General features: G+C 39.3%; 1 protein-coding gene across 11 annotated transcripts; it reads right to left on the bottom strand.

Annotated features, from left to right (window-relative positions):
- Window positions 1-25,582, bottom strand: si:dkey-237i9.8 (platelet endothelial cell adhesion molecule). Of its 11 annotated transcripts, XM_036213825.1 has the most exons (16): window positions 24,542-25,582; window positions 24,416-24,451; window positions 20,669-20,965; window positions 20,283-20,564; window positions 19,934-20,206; window positions 18,878-19,141; window positions 16,379-16,654; window positions 15,957-16,235; window positions 14,362-14,466; window positions 14,217-14,247; window positions 10,442-10,515; window positions 5,872-5,925; window positions 4,084-4,173; window positions 2,927-2,983; window positions 2,158-2,180; window positions 1-290 (listed from the first exon to the last, which is right to left on the bottom strand). In XM_036213825.1, exons 1-16 carry the CDS (start codon window positions 24,582-24,584, stop codon window positions 189-191), a joined length of 2,286 nt encoding a protein of 761 aa, XP_036069718.1. In that variant the 5' UTR covers window positions 24,585-25,582; the 3' UTR covers window positions 1-188. The 11 variants fall into 11 exon arrangements, 8 of the variants coding, with proteins under 8 accessions (XP_036069718.1, XP_024145951.1, XP_036069728.1 ...); XM_024290183.2 differs by lacking the exons at window positions 10,442-10,515; window positions 14,217-14,247 and having other exon boundaries at window positions 2-290; window positions 24,542-25,581; XR_004948513.1 differs by lacking the exons at window positions 10,442-10,515; window positions 14,217-14,247 and having other exon boundaries at window positions 222-290; window positions 4,084-4,190; window positions 24,542-25,581.

Here is a 25,582-nt window from a genome sequence, read left to right as displayed (position 1 = left end):
ATCAAAGTCGTTTTTTGTGCATCAAGTTTTATTTTTCATTAAAAAAAACAACATTGTTCATGCCTGACAAACCTTTATTAAGGTAAACAATATTTACAGCAGTTGAATTGTCAGGAGTTTTGACTGTAAAGACAGTTTCTGGTGCGAAAAAAATAAGAAAACATGCAAAAAGTAAACTAAAGTCTTGTTTAATCCACTGGCTCCGGCAGGTCAGAGTACCTGTTTGGATCTAAATGGTTCTGACCCATCTCTGGCTGTTCTCCGTTGAGCTCAGCGTACTCCACTGAACCCTGCAGACACACAAACCCAAAGAAATAAACCCGACCTGCTGTAAAACAAAGCAAAATGTTTGGATTTGTGAGATCGGTGTGACACAATTGGACAGATTAAAGACCCACTCCAATGAAATTGTGTTTTTAGAAGGTTCTTCTGGCATTTTCTGATTATGGAAGACACAAATAAAGAAACGTTTTTACCCAAAATATTAAGCACACTTTTGCAAAAGAACCTTTAAATGAATGAAAAATAGACAGAACCCTATCAGAACATCAGTTTGTTTTTCAATCCCTCCATTAACCGCCCAAAACTCAGCGCTCAGACAGCAGCGGCTGGCGGCTGTGATTACAGGGAGACAGTGTGCAGACTGAGATGGGCTTGGAGGTCATTTGACTTCAGCTCAGAACTGATGAGAGCAACCGATAGGGAAGGAAGCCCCAACCCAGATGCCTTTGTTCCAGTCTGGAAACCTTGACGGCAGTTTCCCCCCTTTGCTCTGGTTTACTGGCCTGCTGAGGTTCAGTGACCGCGGCACACACTTGGGGTTTCAAACTGCAGATTATAATCAGATCCAGGGAGTGTTTTTAACATGGAGGAAACTCAATTTGCATGGAAAGAAATTTATATGTGAGCTTTTTAGTCTTAAAAAAAATCCTCCACTGATTTGATTCTGCAGAACTATTTCTAATTTGTCAAAACCACCTGGTTCTGACAAATTGGTTTTAGAAGCTTAATAATGTTTTATGTTTTACTGTTTTTAACTGTAATTTGGGAGAATAAAAAGTTTTTAGATTAATTTATTGAAAAAATAGAATGAATTAACCATTTTTTCACTTGTAGTTAAATTAATAAATAATTTCATTGTATTAATGTATTATTTTCATTGAAATAAAGTAATTAATTTGCTCTGTAAGTTTAATGAAACTCATCCCAGGTCACCCTGACTTGGTGCTCCGCAGAAAAGAGGACTCGGGAAGTCTTTCATAAACAAAACAAGAATGAGGAGATGTAAAAAGTATTAAAAATGCAAGATTTTGTCATTTGCTTCATCACAGTGCTATAATCTGTAGTCACTGTTCTGCACCTTGAATCATGTCAGCATTTTTATTAACAAACGCAGCTTTAAACCATTGAAATTGGTGCAACTCTTGAATTAAATGTCAGTCTTTAGGATGTAAAAAACATTTCTGCTTCACAAACTGTATGTAAAATACAGCATGTGAACAAAAAAAAAAACTAAACATTTTAATTTCATCTCTAAATGCTTAGTGGAAAAGGAACAATCTTCGCATCTTACCCAACAGTTTGGAGTCATAAAGTTAACACAGGTATCTTATTTTCAAACATGCATTTCTGAGACCCCTATGTTGTTATGCCCAAATTTTGTTAGAAATGTTTCTATTATTTTGTTAATGTTGTGATTTCAATATTTTTTCCTTAATTATTTTCAATTGTGCTTTCTTGCTGAATTGTTATCGGCATGTTGGAAAATCTCTCCTTAAAAACCAAATTGTGGAGAACTTGGTCTGTTTCCTGCCCTGCAGTTCATCATCCTTCCACTGGGGGTAGTAGAAGGGCTTTTCAAAATGGCTGCTTCCATTAAATTTTTGGCGGGAAAAGTTGAGCTAATTATGGTGAGAATAATTGGCAATTTTGGGGGGTTGTTTGATTAAAAACCTGCTTAATTTCCAAAATATTTGGAATTTTCTGTCAGTTAGTTGATGTAGTGGGCTTTACATAGTTAAAAACTTGGATTTCAGAAAAAAACAAGTCGTATAACTATTGATTCACATGGAAAGAAAATAAAATTATTGCCATTAACAGTTTCTAAAATCTGATCAGAGAAGCAAGCGGGTGTGCTCTGTCGCTGATGCTACTTACGTAGTCGTGGCCCCCAGGAGGTCCTGGGAAAAAAGCATCAGCAGGTAATTAATACAAGTAAATCTGGGTATTTTCTTTAGGAAACTTAGGAAACACAAACATAAAGCTTTGTTTGTCACATCACAACCTAAAATTAATAAAAACTCAAATGTAAACTTAACTTTTTTTTGTTTATTTTAAACAAGACACAATATTATTGTCAGTACATTTTATTTTATTTTTTCTCATTTTCCTCTGATGATTGTCTTTCAATTAAAACACAATGAGGGCACACTTTAACTTTGACCTATGGTAGTTCAGATGTCCATCAGCAGCTCACAATTCTTCTGCTTCTGAGCAGGAAGCTCAGATGGACTGTCTGATAGGAACCAGGAGTTTGGTAATAACAGGAAGTCCTGCTCAGATTTAACAGAACAAAGATAAAGCGATTTAAGCTTTACAAATTAAAGCATTCTGCTGTCGTTTAATTAAGCTTGTAAGCTGCTTTTTTAAGAGGTGAAGCTCCAGATTTATATTTACCCGAAACATTTTTAAATGAACTCGTAGTATCATGAATCAGATACTTTTATCAATTAATATGTGTATGGGTCTGTGAGGGCAAGTAAGGCTATAAGTATACATTTTATTTTTTTTAAAAACTGTTTTAATGAAAAATATTCAGGAATTCTTGTCCTCTGTTCCAGCTCTGGAAGCAGTAAAGCCAAAATATGAACAAATGTTAACTTAATTTACACATGAAAATATTCACCGGTAAAGGCGTCAAACTCACCATGTGTGGAGTTTTGCAGCTCGCTGTAAACTGTGTCTGTCCCAATTCTCAGCGGGGCTGTCAATGTAAACAGCGACAAGTGTTCATCTACAGTTTGTTTGATGTAAGATCAACACAGTCCTGAAAAGGGGTCAGGTTCTACCGCTAATGGTCACCCCTGCCCATGTGGGGCCTTGAGCAGAAAACTATGAAGAAGAAGCAACTATATCAAAGCAGACGTGCAATTAGCTCAACCCTTCCTGTTTAGGTCTACGGCTCTGCTGGAAATTCCAGACGTTATTCCCTCAGTTACTGTGACCTGTGAGTGCATGAATTAAGTGTAATTAGGCCCCTCCCAGGAAGCGCTGGTCCGTCTTATCAACTGTAAATAAATGTGAATGAAGCACTGAAGAGTGGTTGGGATGAGCTGGGATAGACTAGAAAACAAGTAGAAAAACTAGAATTTTGGGTCGAATTTGACCACTAATAGCAAACATTTGGAAGTTTTCTTTTTTTTTGTGTCCTCTAAGTTGTTCATGTGTCGCTGAATTTTATTGCACCTTCCTCAAAAATCTGTTTTTTTTTGTTTTTAATCTCCTGATAGTTAGTTACTCTCAAATTGCGTTTGGTTTGATTTCCAGGAGAAAGAATGTGTGAATATCAGAAAAAAAAAAAAAAAATCACAGTAGATACCTACAGAAATATTTTTGCAGCCTTTGTGCTACACTTAAGAACAGGCCCCCAAGAAATAATAAATAAAACTCTTAAAATTCCTAAAATTTTCTCTGAAAAATCAGCAAAAAAATTGTTTTTTTTAATCAAGAATTCTGCTTTTAATAAAAAAAATCTAATCACCATTTTCCTAAATTAAAATTATTTTGCTTTTGAAAAAACTTTCCTGATAAAATTAATTTTCTTGCAAAACAGAAAACAACATTTTTTCTTGAAAGAATGGTCGTTTGACTTTGTTAAGATTCAATTTTTGCAGTGTACATGAAATATACATAAAAAGGGTGAAAGTTATTGTTTTGACAAGTTAAATGTCTTTAGATGACAATCTTTTCCTGCTGCTTGGAAAAAACCTAATATTGACCCCTGTCCTCTATCAAATTAGGGGTACCCCAGAGATCTACATTGGTGATCCTTCTATTTGTCATTTAAAACTTGTCAAGTGTTACCTCTGGCAGCTTCTGCTGAGCGAGGATGCACCACTTCTGTGTACTCCACATCTGGCTCATTGGACACGGTGCTGTGGTCCTCCTCGTTGTCTGCATCAACAATGCAACTTTTAAAAAACTGATTTTTAAAATTGATTTATTCCATTATGCAAATGATAAAAGTAAAAAAAAAAACAGCAACAAAAAATAATGGTATTTCTAACAAAGCAGGTTATGCTGTTGGAGAAGTCGAGGTTATTTAAGTTCACTTATGCTACATTAACATAACCATCTCACCATAACAAAGAAATAAAATTATGTTTTTCTATAGTTATGCCCTCCATATTGTTAACATCATCCTCCCCCTGTACTCCCACATACATCCATTTTACGGTGACCATTGACTGTATATAGAGAACTGGAGCTAGTGAGTGTGATGTCACTCATAGAAGATGGTTTACTTCTGACAGTAACCAAATAAAGTTGCCATTTTTTCAGAGGGGGACCTGGTTGCAGACAAGATGGCAGCCACTCATCATTTGCCAGACGTGGAAATTCCACAAGATTTCAGAATCATAGCACTCTATTAAAATGGTTTAGTTTGCAATATTAACTTAATATGGAGCAAAAAAAAAAAAACACAAAAAAAGTTATTGTTGATTTGTAAAACTGTTGATCCTTTTACTCTGGAGTATTAGCTTCAATGTTTAACGGAAACCCTTAACACGATCAACATGAATCAGTCTATTATATTGTGGAAAAATTAGGATTTGCAACACTATGCAACACTTTATATTAGTTATTTAATACACATTGGTGAAAAGCCGCTTTAAAATGTAGCTTAACGGTACAAAGCCTCGTTTCTCTGTGGATCAGCTGATTCACGCTGACCACGTAGGGAGTTACGGTATGTCAAAAGGCATAGTTTTGACAGAGACATGTCCGGTGTTAAAGGTTTAACGCTAAAGACGGAAAAACTCCTAACTGTTGAAGTGACCCATTAAATGAGTCTTTTTAGATTAAAAAAAGAGCACTTTTCAACCAAAATGGAGAATGGAGGGATGGGATGTGAACTTCCTGTTTCGGACTTCCTGTTCCGGATAATGATAGGTTGGCGCCATCTTGTTGTCTGCAACCAGGTCCTCTAACTTTTTTCGATGTCACCATGTTGGAACCAGAAATAGTCTAGAAGCTTATTGGTCCAACTTGGGCTGTGTCATAATATCTATGGCAACCACTCTAAGTAAGATTGTTCGAAGACCACACCCACTTAAAGGAGGCTTGGGAGAATCTGTCAATCAAACGGTTCAAATGCTCGACGTGAGACCACATACGTTTGTTAACGCATCTGATTGGCTAGTTTATAACTTGAATAACTCATACTAGAGAAAATATAAAATGAGGGTCATCAAGACGACGTCATAAAAAGTATCAGAGCAGGAATGGTTATTCTGACCAATAGAATGACTGAGTTATAGCTGTTTATTTTTCAATAGAAAATCGGTGGGATTTTGGATCCTTGGAACCAGGGGATACTTCAGTCCAGTTGTCTATATACCGTCAACGGTTCCGAACTATTTAGATCTGTCATTATGTGGAGCTTTGAAAAAATAATATTCCAGAACTGGGCGCCAGTAATAGAAAACGCACGGTCACCCCAGTGTTTGTCGTGTCTGAACACTTTGAGTAGATACTGGTTGGCAGACCCTAAACTCTTGATTTGCAAATTTCACTTTTAGTAAGATTTTGTTATGGAACAAAGTATTATTATTCCAGGAGTTAGCTGTAAACGGACTTTGAGAAACTTACCTGCTTCAGGTTTCCTCTCGCTCCACACACTGACTGCTGACCTGTTCACCCTCACTGTAAAACACACAGGGACTCGTCAGTTTCAAAGCCAGCACCCAAACCAAATTGACACTAAGCCTTAAAAATATGCACCAGCTGGGATGGAGAGACATACCTTTAAAGCTACGTTCACACCACCCGTGGCAACACACGTTCAAGTGAACACTTTTAATGTAAACGCGTGTATATGTGCATTCAAAACTGTTTTTGGGCTGAACATCACTGAACGCATAGAAAGTCAAACCAGATCGAACTTTGATCAATCGAGGAGTTTGGTAGTGACATATAAGCAAGATTTGCAACGCTTCAACATTTGACACCAAGCTTCCTCCAACTGTAAGTGGTGGACACACACTAGTAAACAGTAGAAAAAGAGAAAAAAGAAGAAGAATCTCCTTCGTGGTTGTCCTGTGAACACTCTATTCAAGAATGCGCATTTAGTGCGTTCTTGGAGGCACAATCGCATACCAGGTGTGAACGTAGCACAACAACAGAACAGGAACATCTCACAAACCTTATGTCAAGAAAATGTCTTGATAAAATGTAGGCAAGATAATACAAACAAAAGTAGAATTTCAAGAACAAACTACATTCAGATAAAGCTATGAGAACGAAAGTTACTGAATATTTACAGTTTTTTGTTCCACAATTTGGGATATTAATCAAAGGAATTGTTGTTGAAAAGGAAGTTTCTCTTGCAGAGGAGTCATCGTGGACTCTCCTTTATGTAATTGTGTCTGCATTTCAAGTGGAAGTTGGTCATAAGCCGATTACTGAGGACTCATTGTCCAGCGGGAAAAAATAACAGTAGGAAATGACATAAACTTGACCGTGCTTAATACATTTTTTCCAAATTCCAAGACCAGGCGTCAGAGTTCACATGTGTGCAAGTGATCTATGACTTAAACATTTATGCCTCATAGAAAAAAAAGTTTAAAGGCTTTGTTTAATGGATTTTTTTATTTAGAGAGGCATTTACTTAGATTTTCCTATTTCTTATATAATATTTAAGATCTTTATGTTTTTACTTTTATTATCCCTGAAAAAGTGTCATCAGCCTGTTACTAAAACGTGTTTATAGATGTTTCGATTACATCAAATCCAAAAATCCATACTCTCTAATTATTGATTGTATCTTTGTGTTGGAGAATATGTTTGTTTTTTAACAAAAAAAAATACAATTTTACCAGGTCTACCTTGAGGGGATGTAACCAACCTTTACTAATTGTTTGAACAATTTCTACGCTGATGACACAAAGCTCTCTCTGACATATCAGCATCATTGTCCGTTTCTCACTTGGGAACATCCATGTTTGAATTTTATCTATGCATCTTCCTTTTTTTGCAGGAATGTGTCAATGATCAAGTTAACAATTGTAATGTACGTACCAGCATGCACAGTCAAGTTGCATTCATAATGACAAAAAAAAAAGATCAGATGTCTGCACTGGGCTCCTGTAGCTTCCATATCAAAGCACCCAGCAGTTGAACACAACAGCTGAACTCCGTTGTCTGCAAAAAAACAGCGATCTGTGTTTGCTGCATAGAAGATCATAAGCTAAGCTCTCCAGCATGTTATCACATCACGGTGGAAACAGCTACCTGAGGCATACACAACAACCAATCCCTGTTGACATTGTGTTGAGCCATCGTGTTTGTATGGCGCTTTGGATAAAAAGCTTCTGCTGAATGTAAAAGTCTGCCTGCAAATCGAACTGGTTTGCATTGTTCAGCATAAGGAACACAGATACGCAACTGTTGTTGCAGCTTTGCAATAAACACATTAGTGCTACCACAAATGATTATTTTCATAACCGACTAATCACTGATTATTTTTCCGATTAAACGACTGATCGGGTCATGCCGAAACTGGATGTAAAGCACACATCTTAACCATCATTAGCTTTAAACTAAACAAAAACTAGACATATAGCATTACCTGCGATAATGGTGGCCGCAGAAGATGCTAGTGCTGATAGCTGAAGATGCTGAAGTTTATAGCTAAAATCTCTAAAGCTAATAGCTGAAAATGCTGAAACTGCATGATATCCAGCTAAAATATTAGTTAAATGCCAAATTAGCCTAAAAAAACGGAAAAAAGCTTGTTAGCTAAAACAGCTAGCATGCAGCTGAAATATTAGCTAAACTCTAAAATATTGCAAAAAGCTAGCATAATGCCATTATAACTTTCAACTTTACTACACTCCGTCTCAATATAATATAAAGTAACGACTAATCAACTATTAAATTAGTCGTTGACTATTAGTTGCTGATAAGTCGATTAATCGTGGTAGGCCTAAAGCACATCAGCGCTTCTGTCTGTGACAAACTGTCATTGTAGCCTACATGCAGCGTGGGATTCACCTTCTGAACAAAAACACTAAGTTTCTGGGTTGTTGGGTCCAGGAATATCATGAAAATAGAAATTGTCGTGCATGTAAAAAAGCGTATTTTGGAAGTATTTGAAGGGCTAATGAAAGTTGCACCCACTTATGACATATGAATGAAGGCGCCCTTAAGCCACTTCCTGGTTTCTAGTAAGGCAGAGCAGCTTCTGATACGTGAGAACAACTTTCTCAATAATTCCACATTTGGAGAGAGACTCCCGGTTTTGTCTGTAAACAGCATCAAAGAGTCTTATTCAGTTCCCTAAGTGACTCTTTTTACCAAAGAAACTTTCCAAATATGTTTTATCGTTTGGTTTTTGTTAGCTTTTTAGCTAGCAATTCAGGTAGCAATGCAGGTAACTGCTTTGTGAACAGAATCCGGCAGTTTTCTAAAATAAAACTTCCTTCAGGATCAGAAAATAAACTAAAATAAGACGATGTAAATTAATGCAGGTATTTTTTTTTTTTTGTCAGCATCACGGCAAATGATGAATGGAGTTAGGAAAAAGTTCAGAGACATCTGTGAATTTGGGTACAACAACCTCTATAATTGCATGAATATTTTTGTCTTTAATCCAGAAGAATAGAAGTAAAACATAAATTCTTCAGTGCAGTTTTGAGACTATTTTGATTCAAATCTTGTGAAATAATCACATTTTATTACAGTATGTTTTCATATGTGACTCTCTATTGTAGTTGCAGCATTTTTAAAGCTCATTTTTTCCTTGTTTGGTTCACACAGAGCCTTTCACTGCCTTGTGCACAATGGGTTGTTAATGCAGCAGCGGCTGCACAGTAAATTCTGGCAAAAACAACTTCCCGGTTGAGAATGTAATCTCACCCTCTGTTCCACCGAGGCTTTTGTGATTAATTTCCTCCACCTGCTGCATGCATTCAAAGTGAAACAAAATAAGCCCCACCCTCCACAGCACCGCCATCAGAACTGCCCCCCTGCCCTTGTGCAACACGCTCCCTGCCTTTGTAGGAAATCGCTGGCAGACTCTATTGTTTTAACTTTTCAAGGAAGTCTCTTTTGTAGGTTACATTTTTCAGGAAATGAATCGACACCAAAGTCTTGCTGAGTTTAGATGGTTGTACCTATTCCTTTAGTCTGTGCCATTTAGGAGTCCTATTTGAACACAAATTAAACCTCGTTTGAGGCGGAGGGATAAATGAACGCTGCACACACCTCTAAATAAAACCAGCATCTTTATTCTAGAATTCTCTGCTCTGATCACTCCACAAATATATACACACATTTCCAGTGAAGATATGTACAAATCAAGATCGGCAGACGGACTATGAAGATAGAGATTTCATACAAAGCAAATACATGACGAAGACATCCTCATGCTGTAATGTAAAGAAAAGCCTGTGAGTGGAGGGGAGAGGGAGCAGTGGGCTCTGCTCGTGAAAACCAACAAAAAGGTCATTTTTACTGGGAAAACAAAAAGTCTGCGGTGTTCTGTATGATCACCAGTTTGTGTCCTCTTGAGAACTCTTTTCTTAGAGCTTCCTTTTCCCACAAAAACCAGAAAGTGACCGCCCTTCCCAATGTCTGCTCTTTAAACTGTCGCTGGAATGCTGTAGCTGCTCCTGTTGCTGAAGTCAGCAGGTAGCGACGCCAAGCTACCTCGCGCCCCATTGGTCGCTCTCCCCTCCTTGTCATCAAAGAACGCCGCTGCGTCTGCAAGAAGATGATAATGGCCGCTCTAAGCATGTTGGCAGAAACTACCATAAAACTTCAGATTCTCTGTGAGCTCGCAGCGTCCTGTGTCTACAGCTCATGCGTGGAGAAGAACATTTTAGGGCGACTCAAACGATGCATGCTCAGAAACAGGAGCGTCAGGGGAGATCAGGTGGACCTCTGCATGCATTTAAGACTACTTTACTTATGTTAGTAGCAGGGTTGTCACGATATCCAGCTTGAATTTTTTACATTTATAATCAAAAGGATTTATTAAAATGCATTTTTTAAATTTATGTTAAAACTAAATGTCCAACAAAAGTGAAAAAAAAATAATAATTACCATAAATCCAAACATACCGTGACTACCCCAGAGGGTGGGAAATAAAACTAGGAAGAGATTAAAGAAGTTAAAAATCGTGTTAGTGACTGATGGGAGAGAAGTAAAACCGGCTACCTGACTTATAAACCTCTGTGCCGTGAGTTAGAGTCACTGTTAGAGAGTCATCTGATTTAGGGCTTGAAGGCTTTCTGAGAAATAGTAAAAATCAAGTCACTTTAAAGAATCGGATCATTTCTGAAGGATGTTATTAACTATACAGGTAGTTTTGCATGTTGTCACTGTACTTGTTTACATGGATAAATGCTAGCTTTCCCTGACACAAAATATACTTGATTGAGACTTTTGGTCGGTATGGTTTAGGTCCAGCTCCAGCAAACCATGAACCAATTCTGAACCAATGTTAAGGAGTTGAGTCGTAGAGTCTCCTGATTGCGTTATCTGAGCCCCTGAAGAGTCATTTAGAGGAGCGGCCGCATCTTAAAGCGAACGCAGGTGTGTCTTAAGGTGCACTCATTAGAGAGATATAGTATGTCCTTTACATCAAACTCATTTTGACAGGTGACCTTTGACCTCCACATTCCGATGTGATGAGGTAACAAATTGATATCAAATTGTTACGTCATCACATCGGAATGTGGAGGTCAAAGGCCACCTGTCAAAATGAGTTTGATGGAAAGGACATACTATATCTCTCTCTCATTCATTTGGGCGGTGGAGGCGGCGCAGTGGTCTGGCAGCAGCTGAATTTGAGGCGTGAATTGAGCGGCGCAGAATTGAAATATCTAAAGTTTGACAGGTCACCCCATCGGATCTACCAATTAACTTTACTACCTCCTTACTTTTTCCTTTACAGTTACTATTTAAAATTATTTAAAACCATTTCATTTTAACCAAAGAGCCACACTGGAAGGGTAAAGAGCCAGATGTGGCTCGGGAGCCACAGGTTGGAGACCCCTGCCATAGGAAAACCGTCATCAATTTTTTCTTGGACCGATACGTTTTTAGCCTAAATGCCTAGTGGGTGCAGCACTTTATTCACTGCATTTCTGCATATAGCAGGGAAGGGAAGGGGTCTCACCACAAGCTCTCATCACATACTCCTCTGAAAGATGAAAACGCGCGCGGATGGCAGAGCGGCTGCGACCAATGAGGTTCAAGCCGTGTCTGTATTTTTCTAAAGTAGATGCAGACAGCGGGTGTTGTTTCTAATGTAACAAAAACATGGTCTATATGACCAGTAACACCAGTAACCAAAACACAGAGCTAAAAAACACCAGATTCTAGCAGAGAGGTGAGCAGCGTCCAAATGAGACATCTGGCTGTGTTATTGATCCAACAGGTGTGTATGACAGTGGTAAGGTGCAAGTACTGGTCGCAAATGCCGCACACACTGGTTGTGCAGGTGATAGGTAAGTCCGTGCAGGACGCCTGTAGGACGTCCACACAAACTACACTCTGACAATTTCTTAATTTCCAACATGGAATGCACAGTTTTCATGTGAACAGCCCTTCTCACACTCCACAGAATTTAGAGAGGGGTTATAAAAAAATGAAGAATCTGTACGACACGCCTGGTCTCACCTACTTCGCCCTAAACCTCTTCACTACCACTTGCTGACCGTAGAAAAATATACTTGACCATTTTCTCTCTAGAGGTTCACTAATCGGTCCACCTTAATATTTCCTCCAGGTCACGTACATGTTTGACCATTTTCCACCCATAAGAGCAGTTGTGACTTATGCTACTATTACATCTTCCACAACAATCTGTATTTAAACAACTGAAGAAGAAAAACAGAACGAGCACAAAGAGAAGAAATGCATCACCCTCTGGTTCCTCTTAAGGTCCAACATCAAGATACACAAGTTCTTAAGCCTGTTTTTGGGTTCTGCGTACAAAACGCAGACACTGAATGCATATTGAACGCTACACCAGTTGAACTTTGACCAATCAGGGGCTCACATTTGGTAGTGACGTAAGGATGGCGTCTTTTTTAACTCACGGAAGTACCAACCACTTGAAAATCAATCATGGATGATAAATTAACAAAAACAAAAAACACAAACCTTCTCACAAAGCCTCTTCTAACTGTGAGTACACACACTAGTATTGGGTAGCAACAATCGAGTGTGAACACCCATTGAATATGTAGCATAAGGCTTAAGCTTGCATTGATGATGTAGTAACCAAAAAACCTTGGAGCCAGACGTGCACCAACAGAAACACCAGAAAAGTGCAGTTTGTGGACAGATTAGAGCGTTCATTCATTTTTCTGTAGCTGGAGCTACTGTAGCATTGATCTAGTATTGGACACAACACACCAAAAGTGACGTTTGAAGCTAACAACAGAGCACAAACAACCCCAGAACTTTCACACATTTGGTGGATAAAGAGCAATGGAAGCTAAACATTGTTGCTAACGTGGCCGACATAGCAGTGGTGCTTCCCAATTCCTGCCAAAATGAAGACGAAGATACAACACAACCACATTTTTGAGCGCCTGTGTGCGACTTCATGTTTCTGCTATAGGAGCAATATTTTTGATAAAGGAGCAGCTGCCTTTTTTAACCAGAGAAGCTGGAACTTGATCACACCTTAATGCCTTTTTAGGTTCACAGATTCTTGGATTGATGGGAAGCAGAAGTGAGGAATGAGCAACTCTTACAACCAAACATTTATAACATCTGGTCAATCATTTTGAAATTAAGCAAATGTTTTTCTTAACAACAGCTGATTCACTACCCCAAACACCATAAAACTCTTCTTCTCTAAATGTGAGAATTGTGTAAGCTAATAAGAAGACAAAGCTGAGTCACACCACAAGATTATAACAAATGGGCAAAAACTATTTCCCCAAACCCCAAAAGGGAGCTTCAGCGCTTCACAGACGTTTTCCATGAAACCTGAGCTTTTTAAACAAATGACAGCATTGATTTTACTGTAAATTTAGATTAAATTAGGCTTGGATTATAGTTTATTAAAAAAAAAAACACGAGGAAGTATCTGAAATTCACAAGTTACAACTTCAACTTTTTCAGTACTTCTTAACATCAGTCAAATCAAAACCTCATGAAGCTCAATTCCAGTTAAAACAGATCATGACAGAAGTTGGGATCATCCTTTCGAATGATTTTAAATGTTGCTGGATTCGTTTCAGCAGTGTTGTTATAAGTTTATCCAGATTTAACAGGCGTTTCTGCTGCGTCCCATTGACGGTATATGAAAACTGGACCGAGTAAGTGTAAAAAAAGAGGATTATCAAGAACATTTTAAAAGATATCAGTGCAAAATTGGTTATTCTGACCTATAAAATGACAGCTGTTTATTTCTCTATAGAAGTTCATGGGATTTTGACTTTTTGGAGCCAGCGGAACTTCCTGTTTGGAACGCTTGGGGGGAGGAGTCACTCAGTCCAGTTCTTTTATAGCATCAATGCCACGTCCGTATAAAAACAAACAAGAATGAAAAAGATAGCAGAATTTTTCTGGCGGTTTGTGACAATTTGAAAACAAGGAAGCTCAAATTTTAATTTAGAGTTGCACAAAAAGTAAACGAATGAGCTGTGAAATTAATGTGCCTGAAATTCAAAAACTTCTGCAGTTTCAGAATTTTCATTCTTAGTTTTGTCTCCAATCAGCCTCAATTTAATGAGGTGAAAAAATTGTATATTTCAAACTTAGATTGTGCGTTTTTGTGGAAACGTGGTTGAAATTTGACCTCTGTCCCTATGCATAAAAATAAGGAAATCTGTCTAAATTACTGCGATAAATTGACCTACTTTAGCAATAACAAGCAAATGAACCTGTATAGTTCTTTGGTTTCTTTGAATAAGTCTTATCAACACACCATCACTACAACATCACAGTTACAAAAGGCAAATAAACTCACACTGACAACTCAGGAGCTCTTTCTCGTTTGCCTAAAAGAGGATAAAATGAGAAGAAAGGGAGGTGTAGAAGGTGGAGCACCTTTTTTCCCTGTCATTCACAGTCATAACAGGGTTGAGTTGCTGGAGGACTGTATGTCTGTCTACCTCGCTTGGATCTGTACAGAAGCACACAGCTGGCGATCAGCACCAGGAGGATGACCAGAAACACGATCCCCCAGATCATGGCCTTCTTCCACGGCGCCATGCGGACTGAAAACAAGAACAGATCAGCCCAAAGGTCAGTCGAAACGGATCTACCTTCTGGATGGTAAACTGATGACTACCTTTTGTCCAGTTGAACCAATTTCACACAGAATCTTGAGAATTCAATTTGACCTATTAATGTAGAATTTGATCAAGAAACAGTTCAAACAAAAGTGGATTAAAACATTTAAACTTGTAACACAAAAAACAGGTTTTCAGTGTGTTTAACATGTTCTTGTGGCATTTTTCTGATGATGGAGGACATGTAAAGAGAAAATTAATTACAATGTTTTATTCAAATCATGTAAATCAGGAGCATATAAAAAAAATGCAGTTTGAAAAAGGTTGCATTTGTGAGCTCCCTGCTCCGAGCTCCATGCGAGGGGAAGAGGCGGTGGGGTTGCCCACGCCAACGGTTCCGCCCACAACTCAGAGGCGAATTTCTGATGAACTCCTGCTGCTTTGCAGAAACTACACGTCCAAAATAGCGACACAAGTTTGTTGATTTTGGCCACAAATGGCACAATCATAATTAAGACCAACTCTATGAAAATAAATCAAAAGATGATTGGAGTGGGTTTTTAATCAAACTAATTTATTATTAAGATTTGTGTAAAAGATACTTCAAAAGGCCTACATTATGCTGTTCTAAACCAAATCTGAATTATTGTATATTACCTTTGTCTCAATAAAGAACATTTGTTAAAATGAAATATGAGTTATGAATGGTGACTACATTCATAACTATTCAGTGTTTTATCAGGCCCTGTTTGGATGAAAACAGAGCTGATCTCCTGGTGATAGAAAATGTTTTTAGATCAGTTAAAATGAATAATTTCCCATGGCACACCTGGACATCTCTCCCGGCACACTAGTGCCGCGGCACACTGGCTGAAAAACACTACTTTAAGTTACAAGTTCACAAAAAATGTTAAAAGAAAGAACAGAATCTAAAATTTAGGAGGAAACTAGAAAAGCAAAAAAAATAAATAGTTCAAATACTAAGAAAAACAGAAAGAAGAGCTGCACCATCCTCTCGTTCCTCTTAAGGTCCACCAACAAAGATGTATCCATCCTAAAGGTTTTAGTCTAAAAACTTACCATTTTATATTTTCATTCGTCAATATGGAATATAAAAAAATACAAATTTACTCATTTTTGTAGTAAGGTTATGGTCAGTGTCTAAAATTATTTGGAGGGAAAAAACTATGGTGTGGCAAAAGAACTATCTTTAACCTGTAAAACACGGAGGTGGTAGTATCATGGTTCAAACCTGTTTTGCTGCAGTTGTGTAACTAGATTACTGAAAGGCACAATCGTCCTGAATTACTGGTTAATTCTGAAGGTAAACAGCAGCATGGATGCCTGAAGTCAGCCTCGGGTGGAGGGTGACACATTGCAGGGGTGTCACACTTTTGGATATTTCCCTTTGTACATTAAAACAGTTTCTGCTAAAAAGGTAAAAGTCAGAAGAGAAAAGCTAAAAGCCGTCTCACCGTTGATGTAAATGGATTTGCTTTCGACTTTGTTGTCAGCCTGGTTATACGCCTCACAGTAGTACGAGCCGCTGTGCTGATTGGAAACCACGGGGATCTCGTAATCCTTGAATGGATTTGTGGAGGTATTGGTACTGAGGGGTTGTAAGTCCCCCTCACGGAACCACTTGAAGGTGACGGGAGGACTGCCGTTGACCGCACATATGAGGTTAAGATGGCCTCCTTCTGAGATGTCTGACAGGTCGGGGACGGTAGTTAGAGTCGGACTGCTCAAAGGCACTGCGGTGTGGGAAGAAAATAAAGTCAGTTTCTCTGGTGGTGCAAACGTAAGAGCGTTCTTTTTTTAACTAAATGTAATATTTACCAACAGAGATTTGATTCAAATTTAACATTAAAAAGAAACACGGAGGAGAAAATTGTACCTATGGCGTTTATAACCAGCTCTTCACTCTGGATCCTCCTTCCGCCGTTTTGCGCCTCACATTTGTATCTTCCCTGTTCTTTGGCGCTGGAGATGACGACTGGGAAAAGAGCTGTTTGATTGGGCAGGCGGATGACCCTTGTATCCAGTTTTGTAGAATGATTGTACAGAATGTATGTGATGGGGAGGCTGCCCACGTCCGACCGACAGACGATGTAAAAGAGCTGTCCCAAGATCGGCTTGCTCTGGTTGGAGATGTTTGGAAGTGAAACAGCAACTGAAAGACCAGGAAAGTAAAACATGTGTGTTATGAGTTCATACATGTAAATAGAAAAGCAACAAAGCAAAATGGATTTTGAAGATAAACTGATGCTGAGAATTTTTACTAACATACGTTTACAGTTCTGCTCATAAGTTTACACACCCTGGAAGAAATTTTGATTTCTTGGTCATTTTCCACCACATATGAATGGTGGCACAAAAAGCTTTTTCCCACTTATAGTGTTTGGGTGAAGCCATTTATTGTCAACAAATTATATTTATCCTTTTGAAATCATGACAACAGAAACTTCCCAAATGTTCAAAAGTTTATTTACCCTAGTTCTTAATACCTTGTATTGCCTCCTATTTCATCAATAACAGCTTGAAGTCTTTCCTGGTTATTGTAGATGAGGTTCTTTATTTTCTCTTATGGTGAAGAAGTCCATTCTTCTTGGCAGAAAACCTTAAGTTCCTTTAAATTCTTGGGCTGTCTTGGTTGGACCGTCCATTGGAGATCTCCTCAGAGTGTCTCAATAATATCGAGGTCAGGAGACTGAGAAGGCCAATCCAGGACCTTCATCTTATTCTGTTGGAACCAAAGCCAACACTTGGCCTTGTGTCATGTTGAAATGTCTTAAAGCAAGAGTGTCCAGTCAGGCCTCGAGGGCCGGTGTCCTACATGCTCTCCAACCAATCAGCCATTGAAGCTCCTTATTGGTCAAACACACCTGATCCAGGGAATCAGCAGCAGATAGGGCAAGATTTCTGGAAAACCAGCAGGAGGCCGGCCTCGAGGTCTGACTTTGGACTCCCCTGTCCTAGAGCATCCTCTCCACAGCCTCTGAGCTGAAGAGTGAAGTTTTCCTCCAGTATCTTCTGATGACGTGCTACATTCATCTTGTCATCAATGCTAAGATTCCTGTGCCCTTATAGCTCACTCATCCCCAAACCATCAACAGTCCACCTCCGTGTTTAACAGTGAGTATAGTGTCATTTTCATCACACATGAATGAGGATTCTTGACTCCTCTCCAAATGTAGCGTTTGTGGCCAAACAGTTCAATCTTGGTCTCATCGCTCCAAATGACTTCAGTCCAGAAGTTTGGAGGCTTGTCTCTGTGCTGTTGAACGAATTGCAAGCAAGTTATTTTGTGATATTTGTGCAAAAAAGGTTTTCTTCTGGCGACGCAACAACACAGCCATTTTTTCTTCAGGTGCCTCCTTATTGTACTTCTTGAAACATCAATTTTTCAGAGAGTCCTGGATCATAGTTGAAGTTATTTGTGGGTTTCTCTTTGCATCTCCAACAATTTTTCTGGCAGTTGTGGCAGACTTTTTTTGACAGTGGTCTGGTTTCAACAGAACCTCCTAACTTTCCACTTCTTGATCAAAGTTTAAACACTGGCATTCTCAGTTCCTTGGATATCTTCTTTAATCCCTTCCCTGTTCAGTTACCTTTTCCCGTAGATCTTTTGACAACTCTTTAGCTTTCCCCATGACTCAGGATCCAGAAGTGTCAGTGCAGCACTGGATGAAGGATGGAAGGGTCTGTCGGGAGCCTAGAAACTCCAAGACATTTTGTGCACACACATTGATTGCAGGTAAACGAGTCACAGGTGAAGATGGTTACCTTTAGCTGTCATTCAAACCCTTCTGTGTACATGTTTTCAGAACAAAATCATCAGGATTTGTAAACTTTTGAACAGGGTCATTTGGGAAGTTTCTGTTTTTATTACCCAGCCAGCTAGGCCAAGTAGGCCCAATATGGTTTCAAAGTGTCTGGAGTTTCTGTGGTGGCCGAACACTACACTACACAGAAACCATTATTTATTCCAGGGTATGTAAACTTATGAGCACAAGTTCAGCTGAGGATGTCTTTTTATAGTGTTATCCAAAGGAACCAACTACAGGCTGAAAGAAAACAAAACATCTTTCAGATTTCCCTTTCAGGTGCCCGACACTGCACTCCAAACAGTCAGGAGGTCCCAGACTGTAAGGGTTCAGTATTCAACATGGCTGCAAGCTTTGTAAGCAGAAAGACTTTGTTGTAACGTAAAACAAAAGAAAAATGGAAACATTTTTTTTGTTAAATTTCTTTGAGGAGGCCTTATGAACCTCAAGGGAATTGCACCTGTGCTCCCCTTAAGATGGAGAGGCTCTTCTCTATGACCCAAAGACCTGCAGAACCTGTATGACTCAACCCCCCGTCTCTGTGACTAAAGTTTATCCCAGCAGCTCACCTTTAGGATGAACGGTGAGGGTTTTACTGGCTTTCCTGATGCCTCTTGCTTGAGCGATACATGTGTAGTCTTTTTCCAGGGCGGTGACATGAAACACTCCACTTCCACTGGAGACAAAGCTTTCATTTGAAGAAAGGTGGTAGCTCAGATCTGCTCTCTTAAGCTTTTCCGAGGCGACAATTTCACTTTTGCAGGTCAGTGTCAAGGGCTCTTTTTGAAAGACTTCAGCTGGGGACATTGTGAGGATGGGCGTGGAGAACAGCTCTGTGGATCACAATGAAAGAATCCGAAACCAAAGACATGAGTCTACAGGGCTCAAAGACACAGTCACATATTCCAAAATGCCACTGTACAGTGATCTAAATGCAAGTTTTTTTTAGAATAGAATAGAATAGAAAATACTTTATTAATCCCTTTGGAGGTCCTCAGGGAAATTCAATTTTTCAATTTTTAGCTAATGTGGCAGGTTTTTAAAAAAAGTTAGAAATTGTATGGTAGCACAGTCACTCTACGAGGGTTGTTGACATGGGCAGGGGGCTCGGCCATGACCAGATGTCAATAAATCTCGAAGAAAGTGATTGGGTCTGCTTATCCCCCACACAAGATAAAAAGAAAAAGCTATAAATGTTAAAACAATACTGATAGAAACAGTACTGACTAGACAAAATATAAAAAGCTATACATGCTAAAACAATAAATAAAGGATACAAAAAGATAAAAGCTGGTCTAAAGTAATGTAGAAAGGGTTCATTAGTTGTAGTGCAGAGTGTTGCTCGGACAGTACACTGCTTAGACAGTTTATCTACCCCCCGAGCTACTGGGTAACTAGCAGCTGGTGGTTCTTGACATGGACGATCACCGTCCGAAGACATTTTCACATTGTCCAATCAGAGCTGCTGCCAACCAGCGATCCAGATTCCACCACCCCGTGGCTGCTCGATTTTGTAATGGAGTCATCCCTGCCTGACTGACTGTCTACATTCATGACCACGCCAACAATTTAAATGACAGGTGGCAGTTGTGTTTGTGACTGTAGCGTTAGCGTGGTCCACTCACCAATCACGGTCACGTTCTTTCTTTCACTTTTTTTCAAATTCTCCAGAGTCATCATGCACTCAAAGGTGAGCAGCGGGCTTGTCGCGGTCATGCTGTATTCGGTGTCCATCTTCCCCATGCTGAGCCATCGGGAGTTGCCGTCCTGGCTCAGGTAGACCTCAATATTTCCAAAGATGTGCTCTGAGGGTTCGACTCTGCACGATATGATCAGAGGATCTCCTTCATAGACGTTGTTCTCAGGGGAAATCTCCAGAACTGGCCTGATGGAAAGCTCTGCAAATGCAAAAAAAAAGATGATTTCAATTTTGGATTACTCTGTGAAGGTGTGAAACTACAAAAACCAGGTTACCTCTGACTGTGACGGTGACTTTGTTGCTTTCCTCGGATTTGACGGCGAGTGGCATATTATCGACGGTGTAGAAACAGTGAAGTCTGTGGAGACCCAAAGTACTGAAGTGCAGCATGGACTGTGCACTATTGGACCTGGTCTGAACATCAGTGAGTTCCACAGAGTCATCATAGAAGTAGAACCCGAAGACGCCGGACTCCCCAGGCGCAGAACACGTGGCCGTTACCCTATCTCCCTCCGTGAGGTTATTCTTGTTAAGGTGGAAAATCGGCTTCGACACACCTGGAGTCAGGTTTGACACAAATGTAAAAACAGTTGCTAGAAATTGTGCTTTGTTTTTGGAGTCTTTTTGGTGTAAAAATGAACACCTGAGAAAACAGACCTACCCGTGACTTCAAGCTTTATTGGTTGACTGCTCATGTTTTTCCCCTCAATGGTTAACTTGCATCTGTATTTGCCGTTGTTGGAGACTCTGGCCTCAGGCAGCCGGTACAGGATATCATCAGAGGACTCGGTGGTCTCGGTGTGGACTGCTCTGTCTTCTTTGTAAATGATGTATTTTCGAGTTAAAGGAAAATTATCCTTGGTGAGGACTTTGGCTTGGCACCTCAAAGTCACGTTGGTGTTCCGTGGAACCTCGTTTCTGGGCTCAATGGTCAGGGTGACAGATGAGATGGTGAACGCTGCAGGGTGGTAAGACATGAATCTTTTTGTCAGGATAAGGGGAGATCATTGTATTTAAACTGCAAAAAAATTACAAATGACATCCTTTTTTTAAAAAAAAAATAACTATGAAGGCTTTATTACACTTTGATTGTCTGGTTCAGTTCAGTTGGTTGGGGAATGCCAAAGATTTCAAGGCTTAGTTTGGTTTGATTTCATATTGAGGAGACCAAACTGCCTGGAAACATCATGTAAAGTTGCCAAAAGGAAACTGACCAGAAATTAAACAGTTTTGGTCAGTTTTACTGGTCCAAAGGTAATCACTTGTCAATGTACACGCCCACTTTGACACATGACTGGATTAGTCGAGTGTTGAACCAATGGCTGGTAAACGACTGTCTACTTCTTTTTAACTTTACTCTACTTTTCTTTCCTATTTAAAATGCACATCACTTCCTCTTCATGGTTCACTTCCCCTCTTTGATTCTGAGGAGAGCACATTTGCTTTCACACTGTAGAGAACAGCATCAGGGTTCATTTTGGAAGTGAAGTTGGACCCTGCCTGGTTTTCAATAGATATCACTAGTTTTTTTTACAGAAAAAAATGCCAACCAGTTCCATGAGTAAACAGACTCTGGTTCCTGAAAAACAGCTCAGTGTGAAAGCGCCCCTACATGTTGAAAACACCCAAAAGTTACTGATCTTTTATCCCTTGAGACAGAGGTAGAACTTGTTGAGTTGGACAGATTTTAATTTGACATTTGAAGTTGTGTTATACGGTCCTCAAGGAAACCAAGTGTTTAATTGTGTAAACATCTTTTGTTTTTTATTTGACTTATACTCTTGTTTTTATCAACAAACATACAAAAGTCCTGTAGGAAGATACCACTGCCAAGTAGCACAACCCATGCAGTGTGTTCTGGACTGACAATGTAGTATGTCCTGGCACCAACCCTCGTAGTTTGTCCTGGCCCGACCCCCGCGGTAAGTCCTAGGCCGACCCCGCGGTATGCCCTGGCCCGACCCCCGCGGTATGCCCTGGGCTGACCCCCGTGGTATGTCCTAGGCCGACCCCCGTGGTATGTCCTAGGCCGACCCCCGTGGTATGCTCTATCCGACCCCCGCGGTATGCCCTGGACCGACCCCCGTAGTATGCCCTGGACCAACCCCCGCGGTATGTCCTGGGCCGACCCCCGTGGACCCCTCAGTTGCATTGAGTAAGCCCTCCTTTATTTTCCATCATCCCTTTGTTTGCACTCTCTTAAAATGCAATTTTAAGCTTTTTTTTTATATACTATATATATACATACATATATATATATATATATCTGCCATTATGAGAAAATATTACCAGAACATGTTAAAAACTCAAAAACACACAATTTTATCAGGGTAGGTCTTCAAGCTATCTGAAGTAGATTAGCTCCTGGTAACATTTCCTAACAGTTCTGTCTCCGGTATGATTGTCCGATCCATTTAAACAACTGCATGTTCTATGTTTTCCTCAATAACCGAGAGCTTCCCGCGACTGAAGTATAGCACCGTAAAATAAGAAGGATGGCGCCTAAATGCAACACTTTATGATTATAAATTGTTGTATATATTGTTCCCAATGAAGCTTGATTATATAATTATATATGCTAACTAAAAGTTTTCCATTAAAAAGTAAAATAAATGACTCAAAAATGACTACATGAATGTTTGTTGGGGTACTTTATCTAAACTATATTTCATTAAGGGATGAGCTCTGATGGTTTTCCTTCCTTTATATCACTGTCTAATTATCACAGACTCTTCTATAGGCGGACTGGAGAAAACCGCTGAAGTCTATTTAAAAAAAAAAAAAAAAAACACTTTCAGGATTTCACTTCCAGCCTATGAGTGAAGACCTCATCCACAGGGAAGAACCCTCAAACCCTGCAGGTTAGTGTCAACACCTCACAGCAGCGAGACTCACTTCTTCAGACAAACAGGTCAAAGTAGGGGCGGCGTTTAGCCTGGCCCCGCCCCGAACTGCTCAGGAGGACCGTCTTCCACAAGAAGTCCGAGCAGATTCAGGTCGACCTCAAAGAAAACATCTCAGCAATTCCTCTGAGCTGCTGCTAAAGCTTCAGACCCTTTATGGAGGCAAATCAGACGCAGATTTTCTAGAAGATTTTAAAAACTAAACTTAATTTTCAATTCAGTGATCTAAAGAAACTATAATAATTAACAGTTTTGACCTCATTTGAGGTATAGTACTTGATACAAGTTGTTGAAGTTAAAAGATTTGTTATTGCAATTTGAAAAATGTGCTTACAAAATTATTATAAAAGTAATATTTTCATAAAATCTGTATTTTAGTTACAGTTTCAAACAAACTTCTGATTGATAAAGCAATAAAATGTATATTTTATTTAAATGAGTTCCTGTTCTAAAGTTTAGTTTTTCCAAAAAGCAAAAAGTTTTACATTCGAACACTCTAAAGTTTTTGTAATATTAAAGTAAAATATTTCACGAATAAGAACAGAATCTGTGGAAACTATGTGTTACGGGATCCTGTCTCTAAGCAAGAAGTAGTCTATTTTAGTGTACTACAAGTATAGATAGTCTATAATAATAAAAGTGAGGCATTAAACTTCAGGTTACTATTCATTTACCATCGATTATGCAAACTTAAAATGTTCTAATTTATTGTGAAGCAGTATTTGGTTAGTATACTTGCTATAGTTATACTCAAGTATACTTAAAAAACTTCAGGTGTAGTAATTTTTACTAAGGGCTGCATGGATCCAATCAGAACTTTTGTCTTATTGTAATTAAAAACAAACATTTTAAGAAAATGTCAGAAAAGGAATGTGATGTTTTGATTTATATTCAACTATAATTTGCTCTTTTTGCCCCAAAGGTAAAATAACATTTAAATTATCTTAAAAGTCTGGACTTTTTTAAACGAAATAGTGTAGTAATGTCTTAGTAACGTATTAAGGTTTTGTTCAAAACTTTCATGTTTTTTTATTCGATTTTTTTTTTTTTGCTTCTTTTTAAATTTGCTCCTAAACCGATTTGTTTAAACTTCTCTGGGTTATGCTATTGTTTTCTCTGTCAGACGTAACATTTTTTTGTTTATTTCTAAATAATAATTATGTTTGTTTAAAAAAACAACTTTGCTCCCAAACTGATTTGTTCAAACTTTTCTATTGCACTTTTAGGGTTTTGCAATTTTTTTCCTTTTTAGATGTAAACATTTTTAACGTTTGATATTATTTTTTGGGTTTTAACAGAAAAAAACCCAATTGTGAAGTCATAGTGAGGCTCTGACTCACACCTTCCATTAGCGGTCGGGGAGGCGTGCGACTCTAACCCTCAACACGTTCCCAACACCTCCCATCAGAACTTTCCACCACTTTTATCTGCCGTTTTTCCAGGAGAGAATGATAACAGATCGATTCCTCTCTCCTCAGAATGACTGAAGCTCAGACTGTACTTACATCTATCTTGGCTCGCCACAATCCCAGACTGGATACCTTTGATTGGGAAGAGAAACGAAGCTGCAGGTTAGTGTCAAATGAATCGGCTCCTGAAGCGATCGGCCTCGGAGGCGGAGCAGAGCTTACAGCTGCACAGCAGCGTGGAGGCGAGCAGCAGCAGGAGACCCATCCTCAGAGGAAAGCTGATGCTGGCTGTCCTGGAGGGCGACGACTGTGTGACACGCTGCCTGGTGGAGGGGGGGTTTATGTGTGGATGGGAGGGCGGGAGCGGGCACCAGCGTGGCGGTTATCACAGCGAGCAGCCATCAGCTTGGCTTAATTTGACAGGAAGTGAGTGTTGTTTCCTGAGGATGTTCGGGCCGGCTCGGTGCTGGTGTGGAATGTTCTCTTCGGACCTCCTCTGCAGGCTGTGCGTACGGAACGGCGCTCACAGAAAAGTCGGGCTGCAGCGCTCAGGCCTTTGACCTCTGACCCGGGCCTCCGCAGGTGAAAAGAGGAGCATTCTTTGAGCCTTTCCTGACAACAGTTTCAATCTGAGCTCCTAAAGGAGGCGTGGAGGTGCCAGGGGGACTCCCCTCTGTCAGTTTCATGAGTAGATACAAGAGGGCGGAGCAGAAAAAAAAACCATCAGATAAAAACTCATCTGAATCTAAGGGAAAATTATTAGAATACTAAAAAATAAATAGTCCAAAAATGAATTATTTTTGGAATTTCAAGACAATTTTTATTAAACTAATAAATCATTTAAAATTGACTTATAAATAGTGGTAGGTAGATCATTTTTTTTACAGGAAAAACTATATTCTAGAAAAAAAACCGCTGGTAAATCTGTTGTTTTTGCTCATATTTGTTTTGGAGTGTGATTATTGAAATCTGCAAAGCAGGACACATTAATAAATGAAAAATTTATACATTAAAGGATCAAACTAACCAGCCAATAACCTCTTAATGTGTCTACAGTGGCATTCTTTAGCTCTTTTTGCTTTACCCTAACTGAAAACCACACCTTGTTGGCAGCTATGGTGCAGTGGTCGACCTCTGGTTTTTGCCCGTATGTGAAAGTGTCCTTGAGGGAGGTACTGAACTCCACATTTCTCCAGGTAGTTATAAAGTTGTGTCAGTGTTTAGCAGCAGTGTGAAAACGGGACTTTGGTCCTTAAATCTAAG

This window comes from Oryzias melastigma, linkage group LG1 (genome assembly GCF_002922805.2).
Source record: "Oryzias melastigma strain HK-1 linkage group LG1, ASM292280v2, whole genome shotgun sequence".
Taxonomy (NCBI): Eukaryota; Metazoa; Chordata; class Actinopteri; order Beloniformes; family Adrianichthyidae; genus Oryzias; species Oryzias melastigma.
The sequence above is the reverse complement of the archived record's forward strand: the minus strand, read 5'-3'. Positions and strand labels throughout refer to the sequence as shown.